This window comes from Conger conger, chromosome 2 (genome assembly GCF_963514075.1).
Source record: "Conger conger chromosome 2, fConCon1.1, whole genome shotgun sequence".
Lineage (NCBI taxonomy): Eukaryota > Metazoa > Chordata > Actinopteri > Anguilliformes > Congridae > Conger > Conger conger.
This window is the reverse complement of record NC_083761.1, coordinates 79300536-79315535: the sequence shown is the minus strand read 5'-3', so window position 1 is coordinate 79315535 and position 15000 is coordinate 79300536. Positions and strand designations below refer to the sequence as shown.

General features: G+C 52.4%; 1 protein-coding gene across 2 annotated transcripts in view; it reads left to right on the top strand.

Moving 5' to 3' along the window:
• b3gntl1 (UDP-GlcNAc:betaGal beta-1,3-N-acetylglucosaminyltransferase-like 1) overlaps nucleotides 1-15000 on the top strand; it is a 75367-nt gene that overhangs the window by 20373 nt on the left and 39994 nt on the right. For both annotated transcript variants that reach the window (XM_061232266.1, XM_061232265.1), the window contains one exon: nucleotides 4445-4540. In XM_061232266.1, the coding sequence (XP_061088250.1) occupies nucleotides 4445-4540 (96 nt within the window). The remainder of the gene's footprint in view (nucleotides 1-4444; nucleotides 4541-15000) is intronic.

Here is a 15000-nt window from a genome sequence, read left to right as displayed (position 1 = left end):
AATATCACTATATATACCCTCCTTTTACCGTAATATCACTATATATACCCTCCTTTTACCATAATATCCCTGTATATACATAAATAAAGCCTAATAAATACCTAATAAAGTGCTTTATGAGTGTATATACCCTTTGTACTGTAGTGTCATTATATATACCCTCCTTTTACATGCATCTGTATTCACCCAGTTTTCACTGTAATGTTTGGGCGTGTGTGTGCACACGCGTAAATGTGTTTGCAACTGTGGGTGCGTGTGCGCGACTGTGTGTATGAGTTCGAGGGGGCGTGTAGTCATGTATACGTACTCACGTGTACTTGTATACATACACACGTGTCGTTAATTTTACATAATGTCACTCTATTACATGTAATTTTGTGCAATCATGACGTGCGATTTCATGTCTGTATTGTGGGTCAGGCGCGTGTGCGTGTGTGTGTGTGTGTGCGTGCCTGCGTGCGTGCGTGTGTGTGTGCGCGTGCGTGCGTGCGTGCGTGTGTGTGTGTGTGTGTGCGTGCGTGTGTGTGTATCAGCCACCAGCTGTGGCTGTGGTCAGTGCCTGGTCTTGGCTCCCCCTCCTCCTCCCCTCTGGTTAACCCCAGGAAGAAGGTTTGTTGGGCTACTGTTTGACTACCGTTGACCTGGTTGGGAGAAATGAACCTGCTGAATTACAGTTTTTTTCTTTTTGGTTTAATATATTTTTAGATTGAATTTGCAGATGGCTTCAGCTGTTTTTTTTTCGGTCCGCGGGAGTCTAAATTACAGGTTGGAAACGCTGAGTTTCAGGTCGTTAAATTAGAGCGTGTTAGTAAAACCTCTGCTTCTGTATTCGTTCTGTCTCTTGATCTCCGGGGAAGAGCTGTTAAACTGCAGGGCCTTTAAAGGTGCTTGGACCGTTGTCAGACCTATTTGGTAACAAAAATGTTAGGTATTGTCCAGATCATAAAGATGGCAACTACAGCATGTTCTTAACCGAGTGTTCTAGTGCTGATGTCACTGCTGGTAATCGAAAGTTCTAGAACGCTGAGAAGCTCTGGATTCCTCTTGCGCCTCCTGTTGCACTCAGCCTCATATGCAGGTATTCGTCTGACGCTTTTCAAGTACTCTCTCATTGGCCAAAACTGTGTGTGCGCTCTGATGTACGCAGATGTGTAGACCTCTACTAATGGATGTACTGTATTCTACATGCAGTGCAGTCTGTAAGTGTTCGGAGAGTGACACAATGTGTGCTCTACTCCAGCACACTGGATTTGAAGCGAATCAGAGAATACGTAGCTAAAATGCAGACTGTCGACTTTAATGTGACGGTATTTACATCTATGTCGGGTGAACTGCAGGAATTACAGCCCGTCATATCCATAGTCCACCCCGTTTTAGGGAAGCTAAATGAATCACACAATTGGCAGTGCAGCTGTTTATATTGTGTCACACATCTGCTGATGTGAGGGCCACAGGTCGGTGTGTGAGTGTAAGTGCACTGGCCAGTCCTGAGACACTGTGTCTGTGACTGGGACTCCTGACCGCAAAGCCTCGTCCCTGCGATTGCCCTGCGTTTGCCCTGCGGTCTGCCCTGCGGTCGCACTGCGGTTGCCCTGCGTTTACCCTGCGGTTGGCCTGTGGTGGCCCTGTGGTGGCCCTGTGGTGGCCCTGTGGTTGCCCTGTGGTTGCCCTGTGGTTGGCCTGTGGTTGCCCTGCGGTCGCCCTGCGGTCGCCCTGTGGTTGCCCTGCGGTGGCCCTGTGATTGGCCTGTGGTGGCCCCGCGCCCAGCGGTTGCCCTGTGGTCGCCCAGCGGTCGCCCTGTGGTCGCCCTGTGGTCGCCCTGTGGTCGCCCTGTGGTCGCCCTGCGGTCGCCCTGCGGTTGCCCTGTGGTCGCCCTGTGGTCGCCCTGTGGTCGCCCTGTGGTTGCCCTGCGGTTGCCCTGAGGTTGCCCTGCAGTCGCCCTGCGGTCGCCCTGCGGTCGCCCTATGGTCGCCCTGTGGTTGCCCTGCAGTCGCCCTGTGATTGGCCTGTGGTGGCCCTGTGGTCGCCCTGTGGTCGCCCTGTGGTCGCCCTGCGGTTGCCCTGCGGTCGCCCTGCGGTCGCCCTGCAGTCGCCCTGCGGTCGCCCTGTGGTCGCCCTGCAGTCGCCCTGCGGTCGCCCTGTGATTGGCCTGTGGTGGCCCTGCGCCCTGCGGTCGCCCTGTGGTCGCCCTGTGGTCGCCCTGTGGTCGCCCTGTGGTTGCCCTGTGGTGGCCCTGTGGTTGCCCTGTGGTTGCCCTGTGGTTGCCCTGTGGTTGGCCTGTGGTTGCCCTGCGGTCGCCCTGCGGTCGCCCTGTGGTTGCCCTGCGGTGGCCCTGCGGTGGCCCTGTGATTGGCCTGTGGTGGCCCCGCGCCCAGCGGTCGCCCTGTGGTCGCCCTGTGGTCGCCCTGTGGTCGCCCTGTGGTCGCCCTGTGGTCGCCCTGCGGTCGCCCTGCGGTTGCCCTGTGGTCGCCCTGTGGTCGCCCTGTGGTTGCCCTGCGGTTGCCCTGCGGTCGCCCTGCGGTCGCCCTGCGGTCGCCCTATGGTCGCCTTGTGGTTGCCCTGCAGTTGCCCTGTGATTGGCCTGTGGTGGCCCTGTGGTCGCCCTGTGGTCGCCCTGTGGTCGCCCTGCGGTTGCCCTGCGGTCGCCCTGCGGTCGCCCTGCGGTCGCCCTGCAGTCGCCCTGCGGTCGCCCTGCAGTCGCCCTGCGGTCGCCCTGTGGTCGCCCTGCAGTCGCCCTGCGGTCGCCCTGTGATTGGCCTGTGGTGGCCCTGCGCCCTGCGGTCGCCCTGCGGTCGCCCTGTGGTCGCCCTGTGGTCGCCCTGCGGTTGCCCTGCGGTTGCCCTGCAGTCGCCCTGCGGTCGCCCTGCGGTCGCCCTATGGTCGCCCTGCGGTTGCCCTGCAGTCGCCCTGTGATTGGCCTGTGGTGGCCCTGTGGTCGCCCTGTGGTCGCCCTGTGGTCGCCCTGTGGTCGCCCTGCGGTTGCCCTGCGGTCGCCCTGCGGTCGCCCTGTGGTTGCCCTGCAGTCGCCCTGCGGTCGCCCTGTGGTCGCCCTGCAGTCGCCCTGCGGTCGCCCTGTGATTGGCCTGTGGTGGCCCTGCGCCCTGCGGTCGCCCTGCGGTCGCCCTGTGGTCGCCCTGTGGTCGGCCTGTGGTGGCCCTGTGGTCGCCCTGTGGTCGCCCTGTGGTTGCCCTGCGGTTGCCCTGCGGTTGCCCTGTGGTTGGCCTGCGGTTGGCCTGCGGTTGCCCTGCTGTTGCCCTGTGGTTGCCCTGTGGTTGCCCTGCGGTTGCCCTGTGGTTGCCCTGTGGTGGCCCTGCGCCCAGCGGTCGCCCTGTGGTTGCCCTGTGGTTGCCCTGTGGTTGCCCTATGGTGGCCCTGTGGTCGCCCTGTGGTCGCCCTGTGGTCGCCCTGTGGTTGCCCTGCGTTTGCCCACTGTGCGCTCTGTCCCGTCTGCGCAGATGCGGCGTACGGGTGCCGTGGGGTCCGTTCAGGCTCCTTCCTGCGAAAGGAAGCTTTAAAAATGGGAAAAAAAGACAAGAACGAGGTGCCTCTCTTATTTCCTTATTCAACCCATCTGTGAAAACACGTCCCTGGTTTTAGGATTCAATAACGCACTGTTCCCAAAGCAACACACAGCCTGGCTCAACTCCACCAGCGCTAATCTGCTGGGTGGGTCTCAGAGATCATAGATACAGAAACAGGCACACACACACACGCACACGCACGCACACGCACATGCACACTCACACACGCATACACACAGACATTCACACACACACACACACACACACACACACACACACACACAGTCACTCACACGCACACACACATTCACATGAATTGATGTACTTACACACAAGTACACATGCATACATACACTCAGTGACAACTTTATTAGGTATTTATTTGACTTATTGGGATGCTGCTGTTGCCCAAAGTTTTGTGTGTTCAGAGATGCTCTTCTGCATACCACTGTTGTAATGTGTGGTTGTGTCACTGTCACCTTCGACCAGTCTGGCCATTCTCATCTGACCTCTCTCATTAAAGGGCCAGTTCATCCAAAAAATAAATTAAAGTGTGTTTCCACTTACCCAGAGTACTGTCTGTCCATCCAGATAGTTTTGCTGAGATGTGACACATTCTCTAGATCTGATGAAGATGCATTCGTGTGTGTTTATGAGTGCGTGCCATGTGTTTTAGACGGTGACACATTATTTCTGTTGCATTGCAGCCGATTTCTGGATCTGTAACATCTGTTGAATGAATAAACATTTGGTCACAGAAATCTGTGTAATGACTAAATGCTTCACGTTGAGTAGTTGCAGATGAAGAGGAGTGACAAAGCAGATGGAGCTGATTCTCTATCTTTTTCTCTCCCTCTCTCTTTATCTTTGTCTCTTGCTCTCTGCCTCTCTCTTTGTCTCTGTGTCTTTTTATCTCTCTGCAGATTGTTGGTTGCCAGGTCCGCAGGTTGCCAGAGGGTTCTACCGAGCGCTACACCCGCTGGATAAACACTCTGAGTCCAGAACAGCTCCTGACACAGGTACGGTACCTCCTCCAACCAATCAACACTAGCAATACTGTACCTCCACCAATACCGTACCACCTCCAACCAATCGGCAGCACCAACACTGTACCACCTCGGTTGCGACATTGGCTCAGGCGGTAAGCCTCGTCTGGCAGCCGGAGGGTTGCTGGTTCAATCCCACCCCGGGTGTGTCGGAAGTGTCCCTGGGCAAGACACCTAACCCCCAGATGCTCCTGATGCCTTGCATGGCATGCGAGTTCGTGCGTGAATGGGTGAATGAGAAGCATCAATTGTACAGCGCTTTGGACGTTCTGTGGTTTATAACAGTCACAGTCTCTCCGCTGTTGTATTGTATGTATTTTGTGTTTTAAAACAGTGGCAGTCTGTACAGCGTCTATACTCTGTGCGTTATAACAGTGGCGGTCTCCTCACACGGCAAAGCAGTTAATGGATGAATTTGAGGGGAGGAAATCCATGTGTTTTTATGGGAGTGTGAAAACTCAGCAGAACAATGTGTTAGAGCAGATTGATGTGTTTTTATCTTCCGTTCTCTCCACTAGCTTCAAAGAGAGCTGCTCGTTCTCAGCCTATTCACACTCTCACACCCCTACACATACAAGCAAAAACATACACACACACACACACACTACACACTCAAATACAAGCAAACACACACACCATACACACAGAAACACAAGCATAAACACACACACATACACTACAAACACAAGCGCACACAGAAACACAAGCAGAAACACACACACCCTACACACACAAACATAGACACATACACAGACCCTACACATGCAAACACACGCACACCCTAGACACATAAATAAACATACACACACAAACACGCACCCTCCACAAGCATAAACACACATACACACACCCTATAAACAGAAACACAAGGACAAACACACACATGCACATCCTACTCACAAACACACACATAAACTCACCCTTTTTCCGAGACCTTCCTTGGCCTCTTTCTCCTTGGAAAGTGGTGACTGGGCTGGGAGTGGTGCTGTCGCACTGACACTGAGTTATTACAGTACTGTCTCACTGACACTGAGTTATTACAGTACTGTCTCAGTGTCAGTGAGTTATTACAGTACTGCCTCACTGACACTGAGTTATTACAGTACTGTCTCACTGACATGGAGTTATTACAGTACTGTCTCACTGACACTGAGTTATTACAGTACTGTCTCATTGACACTGAGTTATTACAGTACTGTCTCACTGACACTGAGTTATTACAGTACTGTCTCACTGACACTTGAGTTATTACAGTACTGTCTCACTGACACTGAGTTATTACAGTACTGTCTCATTGACCCTGAGTTATTACAGTACTGTCTCACTGATACTGAGTTATTACAGTACTGTCTCACTGATACTGAGTTATTACAGTACTGTCTCACTGACACTGAGTTATTACAGTACTGTCTCATTGACCCTGAGTTATTACAGTACTGTCTCACTGATACTGAGTTATTACAGTACTGTCTCACTGATACTGAGTTATTACAGTACTGTCTCACTGACACTGAGTTATTACAGTACTGTCTCACTGACACTGAGTTATTACAGTACTGTCTCACTGACACTGAGTTATTACAGTGCTCAGTGACAGAGAGAGCTCAGGCCACTATCACAGCTCCCCTGCCTGCGCTGTATACAGGCCTTCCCCTGTTTACCAGAGCCTTTGATTTATCAGCCCTGATGTGGCTCTGGGGGAAAGGGCTCATATTGCATTTCTTATTAAAACACACCCCTCCCTATGGAAACACACTGACCAAAGGTCCCGGTTAACCCTGTAACCCCCCAAGCACAGAGCTGCCCCAGAGAGGAAGGGGGGAGGTGTGTGTGGGTGTGCGGTAGGAGAGAGGGGGTTCCGATTTGTGTGCGCGTGGCTGTTTAGCGTGTGTGAACACACACGTGGTCACTGCATGTCATCCCCCCACACACACACACACACACATACATACTCTCACACACACACACACACACACACACACACATACATACTCACACACACACACACACACACACACACACACACACACACACACATTCACTCACACACGCACACATACACACACACACACACATTCACTCTCACACACACACACACATTCACTCACACACACACACACACACACACACACACACACACACACATTCACTCACACACACACACACACACACACACATTCACTCACACACGCACACATACATACTCACACACACACACACACACACACACACACACACACACACACACACACACACACACACACATACATACTCACACACACACACACACACTTACAGTATTCACACTCACCCATGCAAAGGCACGCTCTCAGTGGAGGGGATGAGAAACCCTGCTGACAGACGTGAGTGTGTGTATGAGCGTGAGCGAGTCAGAGTCAGAGTCAGAGTCAGACGGAGCTATCCCATCAGGCACACAGCCGAAGTGCAGGGGTAGACAGGGGCCGCAGGAAGGGGGCGTCTCTGAGCTCACTGGACCCCCGAACCCAGGGCCCCATCTCCTGCGGTCTCCCCCCAAACTGTGCGTAATGAGCAGTTAGAGTAAAGTCAGAGGAGCTATTTTAAGCTGCGGGCCCCGTGGGGGAGGGGTGGGACCGCGCTCGCTGTGTAAGCCCTGTCCCGTTCGCCCGGAACCGCCGGCCTGCCTCGCTGATCCCGCTCAGCACCGAGGGCAGGAAGTCTGTGGTGGAATAAGTGCAGTCTCTCCTTCCCTTACAGACCCCCCTCTGCCCCCTCCTCTGTGTGTGTGTGAGGGCCTGAGGAACACACACACTCACACACACACACACACACACAGTAACATACACACACACATAGGTAAACACAGAGCTGGCCACTGTGCCCTCTGTTTAGGCATCGCCATGGCAATGGCTGAACCTTGGAGTCTGAGCAGCGTTCTGGTTGCTGTGGAATTCCAGAGAGATAGTGATAGCTGTGGAATTCAGGACAGAGTGATAGCTGTGGAATTATGGAGAGAGAGAGAGAGTGTGATGGCTGTGGAATTCTGAGGAGAGAGAGAGAGAATGTGATAGCTGTGGAATTCTGAGGAGAGAGAGAGAGAGTGATGGCTGTGGAATTCTGGAGAGAGAGAGAGAGAGAGAGAGTGTGATGGTTGTGGAATTCTGAGGAGAGAGAGAGAGAATGTGATAGCTGTGGAATTTTAGAGACAGACAGAGAGTGATGGCTGTGGAATTCTGGAGAGAAAGAGAGAATGTCATAGTGGTGATATTCTGGAGAGAGAGAATGTGCTAGCTGTGGAATTCTGAGGAGAGCGAATGTGATAACTGTAGAATTATGGAGATAGACAGTGAGAGAGCGTGTAATAGATGTGGAATTCCTGGAGAGAGAGAGCGTGAGTGAGTGATATTGAGATGACAGATTCTGGATTGAGAGTGTGTGCTAACTGTGTTGGCATGGCAACGGTGGACCCTGACTGCAAGGTCGGCAGTGAAGCCCTGCGCCCGGACTGCTGGGTAACTGTGGAATTTAAGGTTCCTGAACGAGCCCCCCTGATTTGGAGGAGCTCCGGGTAACCGTAGCCGCGCGTAGTGTGCGTGTGAGCGAGCAGACGCTGTTTGGGATGTGGCGTGTCTCCCCGGCGGTTTGCTCATCTGGAGCGCGGTCTGAAGTCGACGGATCGTGGCTCAGGGCTCGTCGCCCTTTGAACGCGAAGCTTCCGAGTCGCCGAGGAAACCAGAGGCAAAAGAGGAAACGAAGCAAAACCGTCTGCCAGAGTTCAAAAGGCCCGGGGCGAAACCTCGTCGCCTGTGAAACGCGTTCACGCTTCGACTCGCCCCGGTTCCGTACGTCCGTGCGGTTCCGTTAATTTGCGCGGCCCTGCGTTTGGATCGCGTCTGCTTGTCCGACTGCTGTGGGGTCGAGAGGGGGCGCGGCCCCCGGGATGGAGAGCGAGCGATTGGTCAGGTTTGGTTGGTAGGCCGGCTGATTGGAGGAAGCATGGTGAGGAGGTCAGTGTCGTACTTCTCACACTACCTCAGAGCAGGAGTTATTCTGCAGTGAAATGAGCCCCTTTCACTGGACTGGCCCGGGGCAGTGTTCACACACACCTATAAGCCGAGGTTGTGTGTGTGTGTGTGTGTGTGTGTGTGTGTGTGTGTGCGCGTGTGTGTGTGTGTGTCGGTGTGCGCCTCCGCCTATTTGTTTTTTTCCGTGTGTGTATGATGTATTTGTGTGTATACGTGCATGATTTTGTGTGTGTGCGTGCTTGTACATGTGTATATGTGTACGTCTTAATTTTCTGTGTGTAAGTATGTGTGTCTATGTGTATGTATGTGCGTACCGTAAATCCTCAAATTGTAAATTAAATCCCAAATCAAAGCGAAAATCTTAGCCTACCGGTATGCTGCTCCAAATGAAACATGTGTCTCACAATAAAACGCACTTTCGGAAAAAAATATCCTTAACTTGCTGTTATCTACACTAATTTGTTATTGTTCATGAAGGCGTGTCCGGCAAGTTGTTATTTTATGGATTCTGGACTTGCATGTGATTTATCGTGTTTGAGAATATTTGCAATAAACTAAGTCTGTTAAGACTGACACTATGACTTACCAAACGGTGTTCCTGATTAGCCTACACCAATTGATTTCTGAACGGTTACAGGAAGTGTTGAACAGTGTTGGCCCACTTTAAGTGTAGCCTTTTACTTTATTTCTAAGAATAAAATTCTACAACAGAAGCCGGATAATAAATAAAGGCCTGCCTCGAATACAAGCCTGCCCCAAATAAAGGCCTGTGCTTTGTGCAGCCTAAGTAAATACAAGACCCCGGCCACAATTTGAGGATTTACGGTATGTTGTTGTGCATGTCAGTGCGTGTGCATGTTTTATACATGCGCGTGTGTTCTTGCACATGCACATGTTAGCGTGCGCCTCTGTCTGTTTGCTGTTGTGCGTGTGCGTCAGTGTGTGGGTCTGTTTTAATGGTGCTCTGAATGAATGTATGTATCCGTGTATCTGTTCTGGATCAATAGCCATGCAAATGTTATGGTGGGCTCAAATAAACCGTGACATAACACCTCTCCCTCGCCCCTCTCACTGCTGGCCCCGCCCCCAGCCCTGGCTGTTGTTTTAGCAGGAGGATTGTGCAGGAAGGGTGTAGTAGGGAGGTAGGGAGGGAGGGAGGGAGGGAGAGGGGTCACGCTCCCTGCTCGGGACACAGGGACATGAGAGGGATGAGTCACGGGGGCCAGTGAAAACAGGATGTGTACCTGGAGATGGTTCCGCGCAGGCGTTTTCGCTCTCCGCCTGACTGAAAACAGGCCAAGGGGAGGAGGAGTGAGTTGGAAGTGAGGGGAATTATTTCGGGAATTTTTTTGCCGCGAAGCCTTGAGGAGGGCCGCAAGCCGTCTGTGGTTTCGTCAGCTCCCGGTCAGGAGGACACGGGGTCAAAACTGTCGGCCATAACTGTGAAATTGTATTGCTGAACCTGCAATTCTTCGTATCTTTGAGGGAGATGGTCGACAAACGCAGGACCGTGTTTGCGGGGCGCAAACTAGTGTTTGAGAGAGATGTTCTACAAACAGGGCTGTGTTTCAGAGACACAAACTAGTGTTTGAGATGTTCGACAAACCCATTACTGGTCCAATTGGAAAGATGTTCTCTCGAACATTCAGTGGAAGTTCTCCAGACCCAGAACTCATCCAAGATTGATTCCGTTTTTGTGACTGTTCCTAACGGGCCGCAGCCTGTGATCCAGGAGGCCAAAGAGTGGGAGTACATTGATTTAAAACGAAAGGAAGAGGACAGAGTGCGGCCCCAGCGTGCTTTCAGTCCACACCTTGGCTGTTCTTTCTGTACAGCTGCTCCTCTGCGGCTATGATCACCGTCGTCACACTCCTCCTCCAAATAAAGGAATCCAAACAACAGCCGTGCCAAGACACCCCCGCACCCGCCCGCACCCACACACAACCCCCCCCCCCCCGTGCGATCCAACCCCGACCCCTTTTCAACCAGCATATTCATATTGAAAACAACAGTTTCGTTTTTGGAGAAAATATTTTTATATTTTTTCCCCCCCATCTCTACCACATCCTCTGAAGTATCTGCATGGGCCAGGTCATTATTTCCCACCCTTGGGCCTGTGCTTTTTTGGCGTGTGATAAACATTGTTGCTGCGTCGGTTCCTGGTGCTGTCCCATGTTAGGGAGCTAATGTCCGTGACGCTAATCCGCTGGGGTGACCGCAACCCTAACGCTCGCCCCCCACGTGTTATCCCAACAGCAGTGAACGACGAGAAGCGTGTCTTCGGAGGATCTCTGTCCCACAATGCCCCTGTCATACATTTACATTACATTTCAGCCACTTTGCAAGATCTTTACAAGATCTCACATTCCGTTTGAATACAATCTGTTCACGCGGCTGGATGTTTACTGAAGCAGATCAGGATCGGTACCTTCGTTCAAGGCCGGAACCGCAGTCCTCTCACCTGGAGGTGCAGCCTGCAGCCCTGGAGGCGCAAGTCCAGCTGCCGAACTGTTATGACGCCCTCTCTCCCAGTTGGTCAGTTTGTGGGACACTTGGTAAAAATGAACTGTTATCGCACACCGCCGAGGCCTCTGTGCCCAGGGGATCTTCAAACCTCCAACGGGTCCCATCCATCAGAATATTATACCTCTTTCACAAGACTGGTCTTGATGTCTCTGTTGTTTTGAGCTTCTGCCCTGACTGATTGCAGAGGGGAATTTGGGATATTTCAGTCCAGTAAAAGGTTACGAAAACAGAGGCTGTGATTAGGCCCCGGGCTGGTGGATGAGGTCATCGTCGGACAGAGAGGGACTCAGTCAAGAGGCATGAGGAAGCGGAGAGCGCACCGCGGGTTTCCCTCCGGATCCCGCGCGACGGGAAGATCCCAGATTCCCCCCCGTCAGGCCCTGAGCGCGGCTCGTGTTGTCGTGAGAGGCCCGCCCGTCTCAGTTCTGAGAATCTGAAAACCGAAGGAAAGACGGCAGTGGTGACGTGAACGGCCTGCCGGAATCGGCCCTGTAGCCGACGTCGGAAACCCACAGAGAGAACTCTGGGAGTCCAGTGTCCGAGTGCCTGACAGCCCCCGTATCTCGGTGTTGATGAAATATCGTCTGTCCAGTGCACCGTGAACCTTGACCTCTGCAGCGTTTTCTGTGTCGTATTCTCTCAGTGCAAGGACACAACACAAACTAGCTGCCTGTGTTGTGAGGACACGACACAATCTAGCTAGTCACAGTGCAGGTGGCCAGACTGTATTGTGTCCTCACAATGCAGGTAGCCAGTTTGTGTTGTGTCCTCACAGTGCAGGTACCCAGTTTGTATTGTATCCTCACAGTGCAGGTAGCCAGTTTGTGTTGTGTCCTCACGGTGCAGGTTGCCAGTTTGTATTGTATCCTCACAGTGCAGGGTGCAGGTAGCCAGTTTGTGATGTGTCCTCACAATGCAGGTAGCCAGTTTGTGTTGTGTCCTCACGGTGCAGGTAGCCAGTTTGTGTTGTGTCCTCACGGTGCAGGTAGCCAGTTTGTGTTGTGTCCTCACGGTGCAGGTAGCCAGTCTGCCTCGGGGGAGTGTCTCCAGCGTAACGTGCGCATTGGTGGGCGGATCTGTTCTCGTGCTGTTTTTGTTTTCCCGCTGCGCTGAAGCCCCTGTTGCTCTGGGAGGCCGCGCTCTCCAGGAAAGACAAGCCCCGTTTGTTCGACTGTTTACGTTGGACCGCATCTGTGTCTTTTTCTGGGGATTGTTTTAAGCAGTAACAGACTTTCCGTTCAGAGAATCGCATGAGCTGCATCTGCTGGAGCAGATATCATCTTTTCTAATTATTTCACTGTTGAGATATTTTGTCTCGGTATGTCCTCTGATGTATCGTGCCTTTCTGTGGGGCGCACAGACTCACACACACACACACATACTCACACACACACACGTTTAATATGATATGGCTGCAGGCATGGATTAGTTTAGTCTTGCGTTAAACGCAAAATACCTTGTTCTTAAGTCAATTTGGCACTAAGTGGAACCAGTAAAAGCAACCCTCTTTCCTGTCACCTTGCATGCCATTAAATTGATACGTAACAGGCACAATCACGGTACTGTGAAAGTGCAGTGTGTGTGTACACACGCATGAGCCCATGTGCACTTGTGTGAGTGTGAGTGTGAGTGTGCACCCCACTGGAGAGAGGGTCATTACCAGCAGGACTGCCCCGGTGTGAGTGTGTGAGTGTGTGAGTGTGTGAGTGTGTGAGTGTGTGAGTGTGTGAGTGTGTGAGTGTGTGAGAGTGTGTGTGTGAGTGTGTGTGTGAGTGTGTGTGTGAGTGTGTGTGTGAGTGTGTGTGTGAGTGTGTGTGTGAGTGTGAGTGTGAGTGTGAGTGTGAGTGTGAGTGTGAGTGTGAGTGTGAGTGTGAGTGTGAGTGTGTGAGTGTGTGTGCAGGGCTGCCCCGGTGTGTGTGCGTCTGCTGACAGGCTGTGTCAGTGCGGGAGCTCAAGAAAGCGCTAACGAGGGCGCGCTGGCCTGCTGAGGCTGTGCTGCCGTGGTGACGAGGGCAGGCATGCTGCTCCGGGTCGGTGACTGGGCCGCTGTGCTTCTCCTGCTCAAACGGGGGGGCGTGGAGGGGGGGGGGGGGTTTATCTTGAGTCATCAGAGTTTTGCCGAACTTAAAACAGCAAAATGTAATGGATTGTATGGGTTTTAGTTTTAGTTTCATCGTTTGCTTCAGTTTTTGTTCAATACTAATTTAGCTCTTTGAAAAAAAACATGTCATTCACAACGGGGAACATTTGTACATACAATATTTCTTAGGCTGTGCTGTTAGAAAGTGTTTTGTCCCCCCCAGTGTGTAGAAACATGAAAGAAACTGAAATCTCCAACTCCTGAACTTTCAGTTGTTGAAAAAAAAACAAACAAAAAAACCCCCAAAAAAAACTGCAGGACCTTTACTCCATCTGGTCTCAGCTGTTAGACGGAAGGTTCCGGTAGCAGAGTGGGGTGTCAGCCGCTCCTGTCTCACCCCCCTGTCCCGGGAAGAGTTTTCTCCAGCTGCCGGGTCATTTACTTGATTTATTTTATTTCATTTTTTTTGCCCATATTTAACCGACAAAGAGTCCAGAGTCTACCGGCTTGCCATGGCAACAGCTTTACACGATGTAACGCGCAGGAGCGCTAGGAACGAGACCCTCCCTTTCCGGCGAGTCTTGTTTTGGGCTGCAGGCCGTCGGTTGAAACTGGGAGTACTGGGAGTACTGGGAGTACTGGGAGTACTGGAGTTTGATAGCCGAGCGCGGGTCGCTCTGGGACACGGCCTTCTCTGCGAATTTCTCATTTTTTAAAATGGTTGGTCCACTGGAGTTGGCACAGTCACAGATGTACGGAGCAGTCCTGGTGCGCAATGCCCCTGAGTATACCTGTGGCATTGCGCTCATTTTTCGACCCATAACCCAAGATGTGCTCTCATGCACCTGATGCGGGTCTTTACCTCCCCCTCACTGTGCTTGCTGTACCCTCCGGTTGACAAAATGGCCGCTTGGACGGTGGTCAGCACAGCGGTCGGAGGGGTTGTTGTGCAGCTGGCGTTGCCTGGGTAACCTCGGCCTCTGGCTCCGTCCGTGTGTGTGACTCACGGCCCAGCCATCCCTCTGCAGTAGTCATTATTTCATCTTTTTTGGGAGACCATCTTTTTTGGAATTTCCCTAAACCTGCAGCTGGGTGAGGAATGTCCCTGTAGCCCGGCCCGTCCTGCTCCTCCGCCGCTGCCAAAAACCCACAACACAGACCGTGTTGCCGTGACGCTGACGTCACACACATGCAGCGGATCTGGAGGTCTGTTTAATGTGTTCACCCCCTCTCTCTTGTCTGCCTCGTTACCCCTCTCTCCCTCTCTTCTCTCTCATCTTCCTCTCCCTCTCTCCCTTTCCTCCTCTCCCCCTCTCCCTCTCCTCATCTCCTCCTCTCCCTCTCCTCCTCTCCTCCTCTCCCTCTCCCTCTCCTCATCTCCTCCTCTCCCTCTCCCTCTCCTCATCTCCTCCTCTCCCTCTCCTCATCTCCTCCTCTCCCTCTCCCTCTCCTCCTCTCCTCCTCTCCCTCTCCTCATCTCTCTCGTCTTCCTCTCTACCCCTCTCTCCCTCTCCTCATCTCCCTCTCCTCCCTTCTTTGCTCTTCCTCTCCCCTCTCATATCTGTCCTTTGGACGCGTGTGTCCACCCATGAGTAAGAATAGAGTAAAGTGTGCACTCAGTGAGTGAGAGTAAAGTGTGCACTCAGTGAGTGAGAGTAAATTGTGCACTCTGAGTGAGAGTAAAGTGTGCACTCAGTGAGTGAGAGTAAAGTGTACACTCAGTGAGTGAGAGTAAAGTGTGCACTCAGTGAGTGAGAGTAAAGTGTGCACTCAGTGAGTGAGAGTAAAGTGTGCACTCAGTGAGTGAGAGTTTGGGAAATTGG